Source organism: Triticum urartu, chromosome 4 (genome assembly GCF_003073215.2).
Source record: "Triticum urartu cultivar G1812 chromosome 4, Tu2.1, whole genome shotgun sequence".
Taxonomy (NCBI): domain Eukaryota; kingdom Viridiplantae; phylum Streptophyta; class Magnoliopsida; order Poales; family Poaceae; genus Triticum; species Triticum urartu.
In genome coordinates, this window is record NC_053025.1 from 35,166,066 (window position 1) to 35,184,640 (window position 18,575).

The 18,575-nt window shown below is 47.8% G+C and overlaps 1 protein-coding gene across 1 annotated transcript; it reads right to left on the reverse strand.

Moving 5' to 3' along the window:
- Positions 1-5,383: 5,383 nt before the first annotated feature.
- On the reverse strand, positions 5,384-8,279 carry LOC125550491 (tubulin alpha-3 chain). Its single transcript, XM_048713498.1, has 4 exons — positions 7,989-8,279; positions 6,837-7,071; positions 6,366-6,736; positions 5,384-6,248 (listed from the first exon to the last, which is right to left on the reverse strand). The coding sequence occupies exons 1-4, from the start codon at positions 8,079-8,081 to the stop codon at positions 5,592-5,594; spliced, it is 1,356 nt and encodes a 451-aa protein (XP_048569455.1). The 5' UTR covers positions 8,082-8,279; the 3' UTR covers positions 5,384-5,591.
- Positions 8,280-18,575: the final 10,296 nt, after the last annotated feature.

Here is an 18,575-nt window from a genome sequence, read left to right on the forward strand (position 1 = left end):
TCAGTTTCTTTGTGCTTAAGGTTTCTCTTTGCTTAGCTAGCCAACAGACATACTCCCTTTGTTTTTTTTTACTCCGCGTATTAGGTTTGATCAAAGTCAAGCTGAAAAAGTTTATAGACAAAAATATTAACATATACAATAATAAATCAGTACCAATAGATTTATTACTGAATGTACTTCCACTTCATATAGATTTTTTATGGTAAATATTTATATTCTTTTCTATAAACTTGGTCAAATTTTAATAAATTTGACTTCAACCAACTCTAATATGCGGAGTAAATAAAAACGGAGGAAGTACAAGGGAAACGCCTTAACTTTTATTTTAGTTTTTGCGGGTTCGAAACGAAATGTGTGGATAAAGCAGTGAAATAAAACCTCCAGATTGCGTGTATCTAAGCATCCCTCGAGTGACTATGGGTCACGCATTCTGTCACGCACGTAATATAACTAGTAATGTGCACGTGCAACGCGCGTCCAATTTTATAGCATGTCGAGGGGCTTTACATAGTCGCCACCCACTGTGACGACTCTCTCCATTCGTTGCACCAATGTTGTCTAATGTTTGTCCATTCTGGAATACCTACCGCGGCATCCTCATTTCTCCACTCAAAGAATGTGGTGCACCCTTCGGTCTCACTCCCCAGTGCAGCAAGGTCCTGGCTCACGACATATGGGTAGTCAAGGCGATGTTGCTTCGTAACTACTCTGATCTCACCTTGCATGCATCACTGCTTGGATGGCTTGACCGCATACTCTTGCTGGATCTTGGGAGTTTGGTGAGGCATACTGTCCATAATTATATAGTCCCTCCGTTTTTAAATATTTGTCTTTCTAGACATTTCAAATGACTACTACATACGGATATATGTAGACATATTTTAGAGTGTAGATTCACTCATTTTGCTCCGTATGTAGTCATTTGTTGAAATGCCTAGAAAGACAAGTACTTAGGAACGGAGGGAGTACATCGGTGTGGGAAGACTCTTCCACCCGCCCTTCTTCTTTAAAATATTGGTTGTGGCTTGGTATGATTGAGGGGATATAAAGCATTAGAGCATGCCATTACGAAGAATATTTATGTAATTAATGTCATTTTGCAAGATTAATTAGAATTAATGCAATTAATGATGTTTCCGAGAGCAATTACGATTAATGTTATTTTCAGTTTTATTGGAATAGCATGAGACGTTGGACATAGGTGATTGGATGGTTGAGATCATTTGGATTCACCAAACTCGTGATATTATAAATAGTAGTCAAGTAGACAATATATATATTTGCATTTACATTACAACTTTGCTGTGTGAATATAAGTGTCACGATCACCTTTCTATAGTGAAGGTGGCTAGTCGAAGATGGAAATTCATGGAAAAAACAACCATCGGTTGGATGGTTTAGGAGAGTGGTTATATCTATAGGATTCCATGGATTAAAACAACTTTTTGTGTCTCATTAAAGTTAATATTTTTTTCAATGTGGGGTGATGTTTCCAGCAATAGCAAAGCATTTATATTGACTTCGTCGATCTTGATCTCCACGACTCTAGTCATCGGCACTCAACGTGTCAATGTTTTTATGTGTCGTGATCGGGTTTCTAGCGGAACTTCTCCCAAACGAAGCACGACGCTGAATTACCTAGTGTTATGCATAGAAGAAACTAAACATATTTTTTGCAGGAAAAAAATTGAACAAATTGAAATTGAGTTGTGCGACTGGCACAAGCTATGATTTAGTCCAGTTATTCAGTATGACACCATAAATCAAGATGGAACATATTAAATATGTAACACCGTATTTGGATTTAGCCATTTGTAATCATATAAGCCTTTGTTTTCTTTTTTAGAGAATAATGACATGAATTTGAGCCTTTTGTCAAGTTGAATTATGTTGTCCACAAAACTAGAGCGGATTATTGGAACCTAGGCATGTACGATCCCATATATGAAATTTCGGCCATAAATACATTATTTATGTTTCAAAAAATACGAAAAAAATCACCATGTATATAAAGAATGGATGCATGATTAGAACCTAGTCATGTATGCATTGTACCTAGATTTGTAGTAAAACATGTCCCAAAAGAAGCACGATGTTGAATTACCTAGTGGTATGCCCAAAAGAAACTAAATATTTTTTCTAGGAAAAACTAGAAAAATGATTTGTGCGATGGCACAAACAATCATTTACTTCAATTATTGGTATGACAGCATAACTCGAATTTTTTTCTTTTGATTGGACATACTCAGTGGCGGAGCTATGTTGGGGCCAACCCGTGCTTTGGCCCACCCATCTCAGGCAGAACACTGCCCAGCTAGCCTGCTAACTGACTTGCCCATCTCTTTTCTATGCTTTTTTCTTTACAATGGCCCGCCCAACTAATCTAATGAAGCTCCGCCATTGGACATACTATTAAACTTGTAGCATTGTGTTTGGATTTAGCTATTTGTAATCTTATGTGCTTTTGTTTTCCTTTTTAGAAAATAATCATATGAAACTGCCTTTCGTCCGTTTGAATTATGGTGCCCACCGAACCAGAGCGGATTTGTAGAATCTAGGCATGTATGATCTCTGCAGGAAATTTCACTAAAAACACATTATTTAAGTCTTAAAAGTAAAAAACCATGTATGTGGATAATGGACACAAGTATGTACATATAAACTTTGAAACTGTTTTTTTTGCGGGGATAAACTTTGAAACTTAAAGCATGATCATTTGCGTCGTATGCAAAATTCCCAAAATGGTCAAGAAACAGTGCGAGTTACTGCCAAAACATCCAACTCGTGATTTTTGCACGGCCATGTTTAAGTTTCATAAGTTTCACTACGAAGGCGTCTGTAGCAACTGCATTAATCTCAAGATGATGTGCCGGCTCAGTCTCTCGTAAATGCTCATAAGGGTAGGGTATGTGTGCGTGTGTTAGTTAATAGGGGCGAGTGTATGTGCGCATGTATGGCACTGTGTTAAAAAAAAGTGTAAACGCACATACTCAGGTCTATTCTCTACATGCCCATTTTCGTTAAAAAAGATAAACTTAAATAATTTGTTTTGGGGCCGAATTTCCGTCTCCGTGGCTTCTGATCGGCAGGGTTCAGAACATCCCCTCTCTGGGGGTCCAGCTTGTCCGGAAGAGGTTCAACGAGGAAGCTGCCGCTGCCACGGGGTGGGTACCCTAGAAGCAATCGCCAGCGCTTCTTCTGATCTTCTCTCGTGATTTCGTGGACGTCTCCTCCCCGAGTTCATGCAAATCCGTCGCCATGGGAGTTTTTCGAATAAAGTCGCCATGGGGGTTCATGCAAATCCGTCCACACCCATCTCTCTACACGAGGAGCACCACGCTAGCTAATCCATATCCGTCGGCTAATGAGAGATTGAGAGTTGACCAGAGCTGCAACCTGCAATATCCCTGCAGCTGCAATTCCTCCCAAGTGGCTCGTCCACTCCCGTCTCACATCTCGTGCTAATCCCTACCGCCTCCAGCTGCTTCGGGTTGTCTCTGACGCGCATGTGACGTGGGTGCCAAGCATCATGCATGGCATGGCTTGAAACGGAAGTGCTCCGGAGCTTCAGGGTTTAGCAACATACCACCATCCAGACAAAAAAAAAACTAGCTGGTAAGATGAGGGCGAGCTGTTCACCAGGAGATATCGATCATAGGATTTTAAATGATTAGATGCCCACATCCTTCTCCCGAGCATCTGGTGGTAAAGAAGAAGGGTCTGCTGCAGAGACGTGAAGGTGACTGCACAAAATGACAGGGATTTTTAAGTTCACGTGGACCTGCTGGATGTTATCGCAAGTTATCTCAAAGAATGAGACGGCAGAAGACGTAGAGCAGCACCATGTGTTTCACACAATAAGATCTTCAGACGTAGAGAAATTATGGGCCCACAACACACCGCCATCAAGATCTTCAGATGCGATTCGCATGAAGAATGATGAGGCAAACCGGCCGTCCGGACTTCAAGAACGGAAAACCGTCCAGAAAATAAAGGAGGAATTCAGAGTGGAAAGGGGAGTGTCTGACACTGTAAACCTGTCATTTCCCTGTTCTTTTACTGAACGCGAGGAGGTTTAGTTCTATACTGCCGCCTTATATTCAAAAAAATGGCCTGTGCGGTTGTGAGTTTCTTTTCGCCTGAGTAGTTAGTTCGTGTTATGTTTGGCCCGGTTTTCCGTTAATTAACTGGGCAATTCTCTTCTTCTTAATTCATCGATGAGGCAAAACTTTTGCCTCCGTTTCGAAAGAAAAATGGCCGCAGGGTTCGGCGGTAGGTAAACCTGTGAGATTTAGCAAAAGGTGGAACTGCTGCACCAACTCACGATGTTTATCAGATGGCAACATCGCATTGCCATCGTACCCCTGGGAGCAGGGAGGGGGGCTGGGCTGTGGACCGGGAGAAGAGCAGCGAGTGGCACAACAAATATCTCGGCGCACAGGGAGATTTGACCTCGCCACGCCCACAGGATGCCTATCTCCATCCCGTTCATCTTTTTCTGAGGTGGGCAATCATCAACAAGAAGCATGCATATCCACTCTCTCAAAGTTAGGTCACATTCTTGTGGACGGATAGGAAGGGGATCAATCAGGAGCATGAGAACTGAGGCAAAACAAACCTGTTTCTTGCTTAAACTATGCCAAGACACACTGATTAGTGACTACTAAAGAACTATACTCTAGCCTCTAAGGCTAAGCCATAGCTGGGACAAACCGTGGGAATACAATACTAGCCTGGGTGGAGCTCTCATAGAAACACTAATGTGCTGCGGCACACTGATCGCTGATGCGCCGTATGTGAACCTTCACAAGAGGCTGCCTGCAGGGATATTGGTCCATGGCCGAAAGTATTGATCGGCAAGTTTGCTGGTGCTCACGATTCCGCAAGCACGCGACGTGATGGAAGAATAGGGCATCGCAGCACTGCGTCGCGGCATCTTTGATATTTCTCTGAACTGTCGGGGTCTCGAGAAATGCACGGACGTGAAAGAAGAGTGGTAGAAATGCTTTATGGCACATGTTTCAGGTCCGCATAGTACAAGCGCAAGAGAGAAAGCAATAGGTCAAGGTATGCATCAGACAAGGAAGATTTCAACCGACAGCGAAAGCTACAGGCACTAGACGTATAGGCTTGGAGATGGGACGATGACTGTTTTGGTGGTGCCAATCAGAGGTTCTACGCAAACTTTTGTTGGAGACTTAGTTCAGACCAGATGCAGGGACTACAGACGGCTATGCAGTTCAGCTCACTTGTTACAGGCGTAGGACTTGACTGGAAGCTACAGCAGATATCAGGGAGGCACGACACAACACCAACCAAATCACACGAAGAAACAATACAGAAACAGGGAAATGGTGATTGACAGCAGTAGAGGCTATGGGTGTAGGCAAACCAGATAACATGCATATTGACCAAGGTGCGAAGCAGGTTCAAACATACCACAGGTTCATACAACACAACAGGTTGTAAACCAAACACCACACAGCAAACATTCAAACAGACAGACAACAGATAAAGCCGCTTGGGCAGATCACAGGATAGTAGTAGACGAAGGCACGCTTGACGTACATCAGGTCGCAAACTCAGCTGCTCTAGTACTCATCACCCTCATCACCGTCCTCGCCCTCGTCGAACTCAGCGCCAACTTCTTCATAGTCCTTCTCCAGGGCAGCAAGATCCTCACGGGCCTCAGAGAACTCACCCTCCTCCATGCCCTCACCCACGTACCAGTGGACGAAGGCACGCTTAGCGTACATCAGGTCGAACTTGTGGTCGATGCGGGAGAAGACCTCGACAACGCTGGTGGAGTTGGAGATCATGCACACGGCCCTCTGGACCTTGGCGAGGTCGCCGCCTGGGACGACGCTGGGTGGCTGGTAGTTGATACCACACTTGAAACCAGTGGGGCACCAGTCCACAAACTGGATGGTGCGCTTCGTCTTGATGGTGGCCACAGCAGCGTTGACATCCTTGGGCACAACATCACCACGGTACATGAGGCAGCAGGCCATGTACTTGCCGTGGCGGGGGTCACACTTGGCCATCATGGAGGAAGGCTCGAAGGCGCTGTTGGTGATCTCAGCGACAGAGAGCTGCTCATGGTAAGCCTTCTCAGCTGAGATCACTGGGGCATAGGAGGAAAGCATGAAGTGGATCCTCGGGTAGGGCACCAGGTTGGTCTGAAACTCGTTCACATCAACATTCAGAGCACCATCAAACCTCAGGGAAGCAGTCAGGGATGAGATGACCTGCAGATTGGTTGTTCCACAATGCATTAGATCCCAATATAACATGACTAGACAGTGCAACATATATCATACATCAAACAGAAAACAAACATGTACTAAGCAGAAACAGGGCTATACCTGAGAAACGAGCCTATTGAGGTTGGTGTATGTTGGGCGCTCAATGTCAAGGGAGCGGCGGCAGATGTCATAGATGGCCTCATTGTCAAGGAGGACAGCCACATCAGTGTGCTCAAGGAGAGAGTGGGTGGACAGGACACTGTTGTATGGCTCAACAACAGAGGTGGAGACCTGAGGGGATGGGTACACTGTGAACCCAAGCTTGGACTTCTTTCCATAGTCAACAGAGAGACGCTCAAGGAGAAGAGAACCAAGGCCAGAGCCAGTTCCACCTCCAACAGCGTTGAAGACAAGGAACCCCTGGAGACCAGTGCAGTTGTCTGCAAGCTTCCTGATACGGTCAAGGCATAGGTCAACAATCTCCTTGCCAACTGCACAAATGGCACCAAAAGTTAGCCAGATGATCAGCAACAGTGATAATTGGCATCATTACACACAGAGTGCACTACACAAGACAAGCACGGCACTTACTGGTGTAGTGACCACGGGCAAAGTTGTTGGCTGCATCCTCCTTGCCACTGATAAGCTGCTCAGGGTGGAAGAGCTGGCGGTAAGTGCCAGTCCTCACCTCATCAATCACAGTGGGCTCAAGATCAACAAAGACCGCGCGGGGGACATGCTTCCCAGCACCAGTCTCACTGAAGAAGGTGTTGAAAGCATCATCACCTCCCCCAACGGTCTTGTCACCGGGCATCTGTCCATCAGGCTGCACAAGGGGGATTAAACAGTGTTAAATGTGCGAAGCTAAATCCACTGAATTTTGTAGCAACAGAACAGGAAAACATTCACAAAACAGTTTGAATTACAGATGAATTCATAGCAACAGAACAAGAAAACATTCACAAAACAGTTTGCATTACAGATCAATTCATAGCAACATAAGTATTGTAACTAATTAGAGGTGCATTTCCATATGAGCAGGCAATGTACATACCAGAAACACCAGCGAGGATATAACACGATATGCATGAACAGATATCACCGTATCTAGCAGATTTCGAACAGATCTAAATGGTACAGGACAGGACATTTCAAACAAACGAGTGTGTGCCAATCGGTGATGCTTGCAACATAATAATAATGGATCTACGTCATGGGAGCGTCGAATGTAACAAGTAACAGATCAAACAGGTCATGTCCCTCTACAATATCTACATTCTTATCTATCAATTTCAGAACGATGAGTTCAATTTAGAGGACACTGATCAGATCTACCACATGAACAAACAACACAACCCGAAGCAGGTGAAAATTGCATACAGAATTGCAACCGCTCTGTGATCAAGTGAACTGCAGCACTATACAAGTAAATCTACACCTTAAAATTCAAATTCGAACCATCTGGGATCCAGTGAACTGCAGCGCTATACAAGCAAATCTACACCTAAAATTCAAATTCGAACCGTCTGCGAAGCAACCGAGACCAACAGAAGCAACCTCATGCACCCTACATTCCGTCAGATCTAGAATTCCCCTTCCAGCAAACGCAGATCAGACCAGCCGCAGTCAGATCCACGCCCAAATCCGACCGAGCACGCCCAGCAACCACCAGAACCCCCGGATCTAGCGCGGATCTAACGCGAAGCATGGCAGAACAAGCTGGGGAAGCGAGCGAATCGGTACCTGAATGCCATGCTCGAGGCAGTAGAGCTCCCAGCACGCGTTCCCGACCTGGATACCGGCCTGGCCGATGTGGATCGAGATGCACTCCCTCATGGCGGCGGGTCGGAGCGGCGGAAGCCGGCGCTACGCTGCGCTGGTGGAGAGATCGGGGGAGGAGGGGAGGACGGAGGCCAAAGCTCGGAAGCGCGAGAGAGAGGCGAGTACGAAGACGCCGGTCTCTGCGATGCTCTGCTTAGGGTTTCCGCTGCCCACACTCGGCTCGTTTTATAGCGCCGCACAGGCTGGACTGGATGGAGTGCGGGCGAAGGGATGGGATGGGCGTTTTTGCATCCGCGCCCTCCCGAATTACTCGGTGCCGGCCAACGGTCGGGTGGTTGGGTTGGGTCAGGCTGTCATGTACCGTTCCGGGAACATGTGGAATCTGAGGGGTCTTGGTGGAATTGTTTGCGCCGAGAGCACGCTTTTTGTTAGCACTTGGGCAGAGAGATTACCCGCCTGCTGCGCTCCTGACGTGTGGGTCCAGGTTTTGTTGCTGGGCGTGTGCGCGCTCGTGGGTGCGATCGGGCTGGGTTGATGTAGTAAGAGATTGGCATTTTTCAAAATATGAAAACAGTCGGTTGGTAGCGGGGGCGCCTCGTCCAGTCATCCTCGTTGGTGAGACTGAGACACCACCGGCGCTGTTCCCCACGACGGGATGTCTCGCCTGCGCCGTGGGCCGTGGCGTGTGGTGGGCCCCGCCGTTCGGTGGGGAGATGAGCCGTCCGGTGCGCGGGGGGTGGTTGGATGGACGGTTCCATTCCACCGTTCGCGCCGTCGTGGGGAGTCGGGCAGGTTCGAGTAATTTCGATTTTTGAAATGGGGGAGCGGGAGGACGAACGGCGCGCGTTGCGTGGATCTTCTGCGGAGCCTCTTCTGCCCCTGTGGCACCGCCGTGAATGGCCGTGGAGGACGAGTATATGTTTTCTCTCGAATACGCATGAGTGTGCGTATTATTTATTTATTTAATTTGCGGGAAAGAGGATTTCATTCATCAAGTAATATGGTTATACTCAGCGGCAATGATGCTCGCGATCTCGTCGGGAGGGTTACGCAGCCAAACAGCAGTCCGCTGTTGAATACGTCCCAAGTGTGCATATGATTATATATTAAAGAAAGAGGATGGGGACAAGAACCCTTTCACATTGGCGATTACACTGTTACAGTGTTACATGTGGACCAACTCCGCCGGCACAGTCGGAAACTACTCTAGCCTAAGGCCAACTCCGGCGTGCGACTTCATCCTGTCGGGGTGTGTCCGTTTGGAGTAAAACGGACATATCAAACGGCCCAGTGCGCGACTCCATCCTCAAAAAACGTCCGTTTTTGTCCGCTTCGCTCCATCCTGGGAGTAAAGTTGGGCTGGCTTTGGGTCTGAAACAGACACGAGCGGATGCTCTCTACGTCATCCTCGTCCGTGGTGTGTTCTTTTGCATGTGACCCTGGCCCGCCTGTCATTGACCCACACACCCACCCACCCCTCTCTCTCTTCTCCTTTTATCTTCCTGGCCCACCACGCACACACACCACCACGAGGCTGAACAGTCGCGGGCCCCGAGGAGCACGCTGCGCTCCAGCCGGCCGGCCTCGCCTGGCCGTCAGAGGCCCCGCCGCCATGGCCTTCCGCAACAGCTCGCCGCCGCCATGGCCGCGCGCGCTCGCATGGGGTGCGCGGACAGCGGCGAGCGCCCAGGCGGCGGCGAGCGCACGCGTCGGCAGGAGGCATGCGGGGACGAACACGCGGACGCAGCCGGAGCACATCGGCGGGCTGCTGCAAACGAGCGCGAGTGGCGGCGGCGAGCTACTGTGGTCGGGGCAGCAGGACGGGGCGCGGGGGCGGAGCATGGCGTGCGGCTGGCGGCGCGCGGTGCATGGCGGGCGGGTGGCTTGGCGCGGCTAGCTACGCAGGCTGGCGCGCGGGCGGACGCGCGGCTGGCTAGCTAGCTAGCTTAGCTAGCACGGCGGCAGGCTAGCTAAGCTAGCTAGCTAGCACGCAGGCGGGGGAGGCGAGCGGGCGGGACGGCGTGCAGGCGTGGGCGAGCTCGACTGTGGCGACTGCACCGGCGAGGCGAGAGCGCGAGCTCGTGGGCAGGCGATGCGCACGCATGGGCGCGCGGTCGAGGCGGACATTTTGGGGTCGGTCGGCGCGTTGGGCGCCTTCAACTTCACCTGAACATGCATGTCCGTTTTCGTCCCTATTGCCACCCCAAACAAACGAAATCCGGACAAAACGGACGTCCGTTTGGGGTCATACGGTGGAGTTGGCCTAACTTCTTCCCTCAGCCCACCTCACTAGCCCTCCGAGGAGAGGCTCTACATTCCCTTTTAATATGCCAGCTGCTTCCATGCGCGTCCCTTAGTGTCAATTTTGTTCGCAAGCGCCCCGATGAGAGAGGGGCGCCATCGAAGACAATCGCGTTTCGGTGCTTCCATATCTCCCACAACATGAGTAGTAGGATTGCACGCGTGTCCTTCGCCGCTTGGCCATGAGTAGCTATGACGGCACACCAGTCCCGCAGCCTCAAGTCATGGCTCGACGTCCACTGTGGCCTATCAAGCACTCTGCATATGACAGACCATACTCCCTTCGTTCGGAATTACTTGTCACAAAAATGAATGTATCTAGGCATATTTTAATTCTAGATACATCCATTTTCGAGACAAGTAATTCCGAACGGATGGAGTACTTCTCTTATGGAGACGCGACCCAGTAGAAGATGATCCATGGTCTTCTCGTGCTGATCGCAGAAGGGGCATGCGTCGTGGTGATCTAATCCGCGCCTAGCAAGTATGTCCGAGGTCCAACACTTATTATGCATCGCAAGCCAAAGAAAGAACCTACAACGTAGTGGGGCCTTGGATTTTCATGTAAATTCAGCTGTCGGTTCCACCTCCGGTCCTATGAATTTGGCCTCGTATGTTGATTTCATGGAGTAGTCCCCGTTGGCCTCCTAGTTCCACGTGATGTGATCCGTCTCCTCCGGCACCAGTATCGTTCTGGTCACCTAGTCCCAAAGGAGCACGTACTCATTTAGCTATTGGGCAGTAAGGTCGGGTCCAATGTGCAATGCCCATTCTCCCGTTGAAACCGCCTGGTATACCATCCGAGATGTCCGCACGCGAGGTGCAACAATGGCGTATATGGACGGGGCCACATCTCGGACCGTAAATCCTGCAAGCCATCGGTCTTCCCAAAAGCAAGTGTTCATGCCATTGCCAAGCATTGTTTTTTGCCGCAGCCCTGAAGAGCTGCCTTGATTCCGCTGGGACCTCAATTTGGAATTCAGCCCATGGTCAAGATTGATCTGTACGTTGGAGCCATAGCCAACGGGCTTGAATGGCGACATTCAGCCACCGGAGCTTGGGAAGACCCAGGCCTCCTGCCCACTTGGGCATGCACACGGCCTCCCAGGCCACTCTGCATTGTCCACCGTCTGCGCTGTCACGTGCACACCATAGAAAGCTGTTGGGGAACGCAGTATTTCAAAAAAATTACCTACGATCACGCAAGATCTATCTAGGGTATGCATAGCAACGAGCGGGAAGAGTGTGTCCACGTACCCTCGTAGACCGAAAGCGGAAGCGTTTAATAACGTAGTTGATGTAGTCGAACATCTTTGCGATCCAACTGATCCAAGCACCAAACGTACGACACCTCCGTGTTCAGCACACGTTCAGCTCGTTGACGTCCCTCGTGCTCTTGATCCAGTTGAGGACGAGGGAGAGTTCCGTCAGCATGACGGCGTGGCGACGGTGATGATAAAGTTACCGGTGCAGGGCTTCGCCTAAGCACTACGACGATATGACCGAGGTGTGTAACTGTGAAGGGGGGCACCGCACACGGCTAAGAGAAGACTTGGTGTGCCTTTGGGGTGCCCCCTCCCATGTATATAAAGGGGGGAAGGAGAGGAGGTCGGCCCAAGGGGGGCGCGCCAAGGGGGGAGTCCTACTTGGACTTCTGGTCCAAGTAGGATCCAGCCCCCTCCTTTCCTTTCTGGAGAAGGGGGGAAGGGGAAAGAGGTGGAGGAGAAGAAGGAAAGGGGGGACGCCCCCCCCCAACCTGAAAGCACAAGTGCTCCCTGGGTGGTTTTGGTAATTAATGTCAACATATCTCTTGTTGGACTAATGTTTTCATTTAGTATATTTCAAACAAGTTCAACAGATGAAGTGGCGTGGACAAGAGGATATGGAACCCTTTCAAGATGCTAAGGACAAAGGATTGGCTCAAGCTCAAAAGCTCAAGACTCTACATTTTACCTTTTAGTGATCCAAGATCACATTGAGCCCATAGGAAAAGCCAATACTATTGAAAGGGGATGAGGTGTTGCTTAATGGCTTGCTTACTCAAAATGCTTAGTTATGTGCTCCAAAACCCTCAACCACTTTCTCATATCCACATGTGTCCCAAACCAAAAGTCAAACTCAGTCCCACCAAAATTTTCTATCCGGCGCCACCGAGTTCTCTTAACATAGCCATTGCCACAAACCCTAATCGATTCAGTCTCACCGATGGGATCTCGGTCTCACCGAGATGGGCTTACAAACTCTTTATTACCTATTGCAATAATTTCGGTCCCACCGAGATATGAAATCGGTCCCACCGAGTTTGCTTGACCAACTCTCTGTTTTTCTTATTACCAAAATCGGTCTCACCGAGTTTGTGTAATTGGTCAAACCGAGATGAGGTTTTACCCTAACCCTAGCACATCGGTCCCACCGAGTTGATCATATCGGTCCCACCGAAATGTCTAACGATCACATTATGAACTAAATCGGTCCGGCTGAGTTTTCTGATTCGGTCCCACCGAGTTTGGTGATTTGTGTGTAACGGTTAGATTACTCTTCATTCGTGAGGAGAGCCATCAGAACATGCCTACACTTCTAGCATACATTTTCTGATAGAGAACCACCTACTCATGTGTTGAGGTCAAGATAATCCACTCCAACCATATAAACCTTGATCTCTAGCCTTGTCCAACTTGCTTTCCACTCAAATCATCTTTCCACCAAATCCAAATCTGTGAGAGAGAGTTGAGTGTTGGGGAGACTATCATTTGAAGCACAAGAGCAAGGAATTCATCATCAACACACCGTTTATTACCTTTTGGAGAGTGGTGTCTCCTAGATTGGTTAGGTGTCTATAGGATCGAAAGTATGTCTGGAGGGGGGTGATTAGACTACATGACCAAATAAAAATCTAGCCTTTTCCCAATTTTAAGTCTTAGCAGATTTTAGCAACTTAGCACAATTCAAGTAATCAACCTACACATGCAATTCTAAGAATATAGCAGCGGAATGTAAAACAATTGCATATGAAGGTAAATGAAGGAGTTTGGAGGGAGCAAACGCAATGTAGACACGGAGATTTTTGGCGTGGTTCCGATAGGTGGTTCTATCGTACATCCACATTGATGGAGACTTCAACCCACGAAGGGTAACGGTTGCATGAGTCCACGGAGGGCTCCACCCACGAAGGGTCCACGAAGAAGCAACTTTGTCTATCCCACCATGGCCATCACCCACAAAGGACTTGCCTCACCAGGGGAGATCTTCACGAAGTAGGCGATCTCCTTGCTCGTACAAACTCCTTGGTTCAACTCCACAATCTTGACGGAGGCTCCCAAGTGACACCTAACCAATCTAGGAGACACCACTCTCCAAAAGGTAATAGATGGTGTGTTGATGATGAACTCCTTGCTCTTGTGCTTTAAATGATAGTCTCCCCAACACTCAACTCTCTCTCTCTCTCATAGGATTAGATTTGGTAGAAAGATGATTTGAGTGGAAAGCAACTTGGGGAAGGCTAGAGATCAAGATTTATGTGGTTGGAATGGAATATCTTGACCTCAACACAAGTGTAGGTGGTTCTCTCTCAGAAAATGTATGTTGGAAGTGTAGGCATGTTCTGATGGCTCTCTTCATGAATGAAAGTGGGTTGAGGGGTATATATAGCCTCCACACAAAATCTAACTGTTACACACAAATCACCAAACTCGGTGGGACCGAATTATAAAACTCGGTCAGACCGATTTAGTTCAAAATGTAAACATTAGGATTTTCGGTGGGACCGACATGTCAACTCAGTGGGACCGATTCCATTAGGGTTAGGGCATAACGTAATCTCGGTGAGACCGATTACACAAACTCGGTGGGACCGATTTTGGTAATAGACAAACAGAGAGTTGGTCAGGCAAACTCGGTAGGACCGATTCACTCATCTCGGTTAGACCGAAACGTTACGAAGGGGAAGCAGAGAGTTTGCATTGCGATCTCGGTGGGACCGATCGCTCATCTCGGTTGGACCGAAACATTACGAAGGGAAACAAAGAGGTTGCAATCCCATCTCGGTGAGATCGAGATCCCTATCGGTGAGACCGAAGTGACTAGGGTTTGTGGCAGTGGCTATGTCAAGTGAACTCGGTGGCGCCGGATAGAAGATTTCGGTGGGGCCGAGTTTGACTTTTGGTTTGGGACATATGTGGATATGAGAAAGTAGTTGAGGGTTTCTGGAGCATATCACTAAGCATTTTGAGCAAGTAACTCATTAAGCAACACCTCACCCCCTTTTAATAGTATTGGATTTTCCTATGGACTCAATGTGATCTTGGATCACTAAAAGTAAAATGTAGAGTCTTGTGCTTTGAGCTTGAGCCAATCTTTTGTCCTGCATTTTGAGGGGTCCACTTTCTAATCCATGCCATGCCAATCAGTGAGCTTTCCTGAAATATTTATCTTAAAATAGCATTAGCTCAATGAGCTATATGTTGTTAGGAATTACCAAAATCATCCAGGGATAGTTGCACTTTAAATCTCTCCCTTTTTGGTAGTTGATGACAACATATAGATCAAAGCTTCGACAAATGATCATAAGATTGAAAAACATCATCGCTTTGAGAAATATGTGATAAGCAAGAGCTCCCCCTAAATTTGTGCATTATTTAAGATTTGCTTTTGAATGCAAATGCACAATCGGTTAGGATCATGGGTTACTCTTCCATGTCACATACATCTTGGTGGAGCGCTCAGAATGATATAAATTAAAAGCATGCACTCATCACCAAGCAAGTGAATGGTCATATATAAGATATAAAAGATAGTATCATCCAAACAAGCATTAAGGTAGCAAATGATCAACCACATGATCAAATAGGTATCTCACAAGGACATAAAGTATCTCACACAATAAAAAGTTCAACCAAAAGCAAAGAAGCAAAACACTCTCTCGAAGCCTATGATCTATACATATTTTGCCCCCTTTGGCAACAAGTTACCAAAAAGTTTGAAAATGCATAGTGCTATGCGTCTCTCAGGCTTGGTATTCAGGAGGTGGTGTAGAGAGAACTCCAAGGACGAAGGCATCTGTCGATGTAGTTGGAGCTGGTGGAGTGGGTGCTGGAGGTGGCACTGGAGCTGTAGCTGCTGGTGCTGACAATGTAGCTCTAGCATTTGAAACTGGCACTGCAGAAGACCTCGGACCTCGTGGCACACGCTGAAAAGCATCTGTAGTTTCATCCCCTCTCCTCTCTTCTACTTCCTCTTGAAGCTCCTCAACTACAGTCTGTATCTCAGTTACCTTGAGGTCAAGATCATATAATTTTGTCTCAACAATCCTCTCCAGGCTCTCCTGATTCTGAGTCAGGGTGGCCAAGCCCTTCTCAATCCTCAGTGTAGCTTGAATCAGATAGCCTAATTGATCTTGCTTGCTCTTTAGGAAAACTTGAGATGCCTCTTCAACACTTGGCATCTTGGCAGCTTTCCCAGCCTTAGCTTTGGCTCTCTTCTCTTGTACTTGAGCTGATGATGGTCCCTCCTCATTCATCACTACTGTGTTGTCTTCAAATTCAGGATATAAGGGTAGATGCTCCTTGTCCAGAAAATAAGTTCCTATGCCCATCTTAGAGTTGATGAGCTCCTGAATATGTGGAGCATACCCACAACTTCTCTTTTGATCAGCATTAGTACTCTTGATTGTCTCCACAATCAGACTCATTACCTTGAACTTCTGAGGGACATCAAAGATTTGCAACATGTTGATGGAGTGTCCTCTGATCATCTTGTGATCTCCTGACTTGGGTAGCAATGTGTACCTTAAGATCCAGTTGATGGTAGGCAGACCAGACAACAGGAAATGTACAAATCCAAGCTTGTGTGTCTCCAAAGCTTTATCTGGGATCTCTTTGTACATGTTTGCCATGGAGTTGTGGTCTTTCTTCTTCTTGGCATACACATCCAAGTCATCCTCATGTTCCTCTGGGGCATTGATTAGCTTTGCCCATTCTTCAACAGTGGACTGGTACCTTGTACCCTCAGACATTCATACTATCCTTCCATTTGGATAGAAGTGGGCAGTGGAGTAAAACTGCATGATCAGCTCATCATTCCATTTGGTGAGCTTCTGTCCAACAAATTCATCTACTCCACATGCCTTGAAGCTGTCATATACTCCTGGGAAGTGATCTTCATTCTCCTGGATGTATTCCCAATCAACCCATCTCATGTCACAAACAATGGGCTTCTTGTCGAGCAAAATTGTCTCATAAAAGTCTTGTTGTTCCTTAGTGTGAAACCTGTAATCAACTGGAGTCCTCCTCCTAACAGCATAGGGATCAGACTCTCTCCACAATCTTAGTCCTGCATCTTTCCTGATGTGCATGTCCTCAGCGACTGGATGAGCATCATTGTGGTTAGGAATTTTGGGCTTCAACTTCCTCAAAACAAGTGAATCATCCTCCTCTTCTTCAACTTGAGACACTGGGGCCTTGTTCTTTTCTTCAGCAAGTATACTTATTGTGTTTCTCTTGGGTGCAGAAGGCTTCTGAGTAGCAGCCTTGGGAGCAGATTTGGGCTTTGATGGAGTAGCCCCTGATTTGATAGCATCTCCCATGAGCTTCTGAGACTTGGGAGCTGGAGTAGCATCCTCTTCCTCTTCATCTTCTTCTGGATCTCTCATAATGGAGGATCTACCAAGCACTCTGGCAGTGCTCTTCTTGACCCTTTCCTTCCTCTTCTTTCCTTCTCCAACAGCCTCTCCAGTTGGCTTGGAGGTTTCAGCAGTTGAGGCTCTAACCTTCTTTAAGGTTGGCACCCTCTTGGCAGGGGCCTTCTTGTGCAAGCCAGGCTTAGTTGTAGCATCTGACCCATATTCCTTTTTCAGCACCTTCTTCTTAGAGCCGACTTCCTCCTCAACAGCCACATAGTCCTCATCTTCAGAATCTAAGGTTTTCTTCTTCCTTGACATGGTTGTTGGAAATATGCCCTAGAGGCAATAATAAATTGGTTATTATTATATTTCCTTGTTCATGATAATCGTTTATTATCCATGCTAGAATTGTATTGATAGGAAACTCAGATACATGTGTGGATACATAGACAACAACATGTCCCTAGTAAGCCTCTAGTTGACTAGCTCGTTGATCAATAGATGGTTACGGTTTCCTGACCATGGACATTGGATGTCGTTGATAACGGGATCACATCATTAGGAGAATGATGTGATGGACAAGACCCAATCCTAAGCCTAGCACAAAGATCGTGTAGTTCGTATGCTAAAGCTTTTCTAATGTCAAGTGTCATTTCCTTAGACCATGAGATTGTGCAACTCCCGGATACTGCAGGAGTGCTTTGGGTGTGCCAAACGTCACAACGTAACTGGGTGGCTATAAAGGTACACTACAGGTATCTCCGAAAGTGTCTGTTGGGTTGGCACGAATCGAGACTGGGATTTGTCACTTCGTGTGAGCGGAGAGGTATCTCTGGGCCCACTCGGTAGGACATCATCATAATGTGCACAATGTGATCAAGGAGTTGATCATGGGATGATGTGTTACGGAACGAGTAAAGAGACTTGCCAGTAACGAGATTGAACAAGGTATCGGGATACCGACGATCGAATCTCGGGCAAGTATCGTATCGATAGACAAAGGGAATTGTATACGGGATTGATTAAGTCCTTGACATCATGGTTCATCCGATGAGATCATCATGGATCATGTGGGAGCCAACATGGGTATCCAGATCCCGCTGTTGGTTATTGAACGGAGAGGTGTCTCGGTCATGTCTGCATGTTTCCCGAACCCGTAGGGTCTACACACTTAAGGTTCGATGACGCTAGGGTTATAAGGAATAGATATACGTGGTTACCGAATGTTGTTCGGAGTCCCGGATGAGATCCCAGACGTCACAAGGAGTTCCGGAATGGTCCGGAGGTAAAGATTTATATATGGGAAGTCCTGTTTTGGTCGCCGGAAAAGTTTCGGGGTTTATCGGTAACGTACCGGGACCACCGGGAGGGTCCCGGGGGTCCACCAAGTGGGGCCACAAGCCCCGGAAGGCTGCATGGGCCAAGTGTGGGAGGGGACCAGCCCCAGGTGGGCTGGTGCGCCCCCCCACAAGGGCCCAAGGCGCCTAAGGGGAGGAGGGGGGGCAAACCCTAAGGGCAGATGGGCCTTAGGGCCCATGCATGGTGCGCCTCCCTCTCCCCCTCCACCTAGCCGCCACCCAGATGGGATCTGGGGGCTGCCGCCACCCCTAGGGAGGGAACCCTAGGTGGGG

What these genes read in the sequence shown, in the direction of transcription:
- LOC125550491 (XM_048713498.1), bottom strand. Translation starts at nt 8,081, where the DNA reads ATGAGGGAGTGCATCTCGATCCACATCGGCCAGGCCGGTATCCAGGTC. An exon ending in TGCCCGTGGTCACTACACCA is followed by an intron (nt 6,737 to 6,836) that starts GTAAGTGCCGTG and finishes CCATTTGTGCAG; the next exon opens with TTGGCAAGGAGATTGTTGAC. An exon ending in TCAATAGGCTCGTTTCTCAG is followed by an intron (nt 6,249 to 6,365) that starts GTATAGCCCTGT and finishes ACCAATCTGCAG; the next exon opens with GTCATCTCATCCCTGACTGC.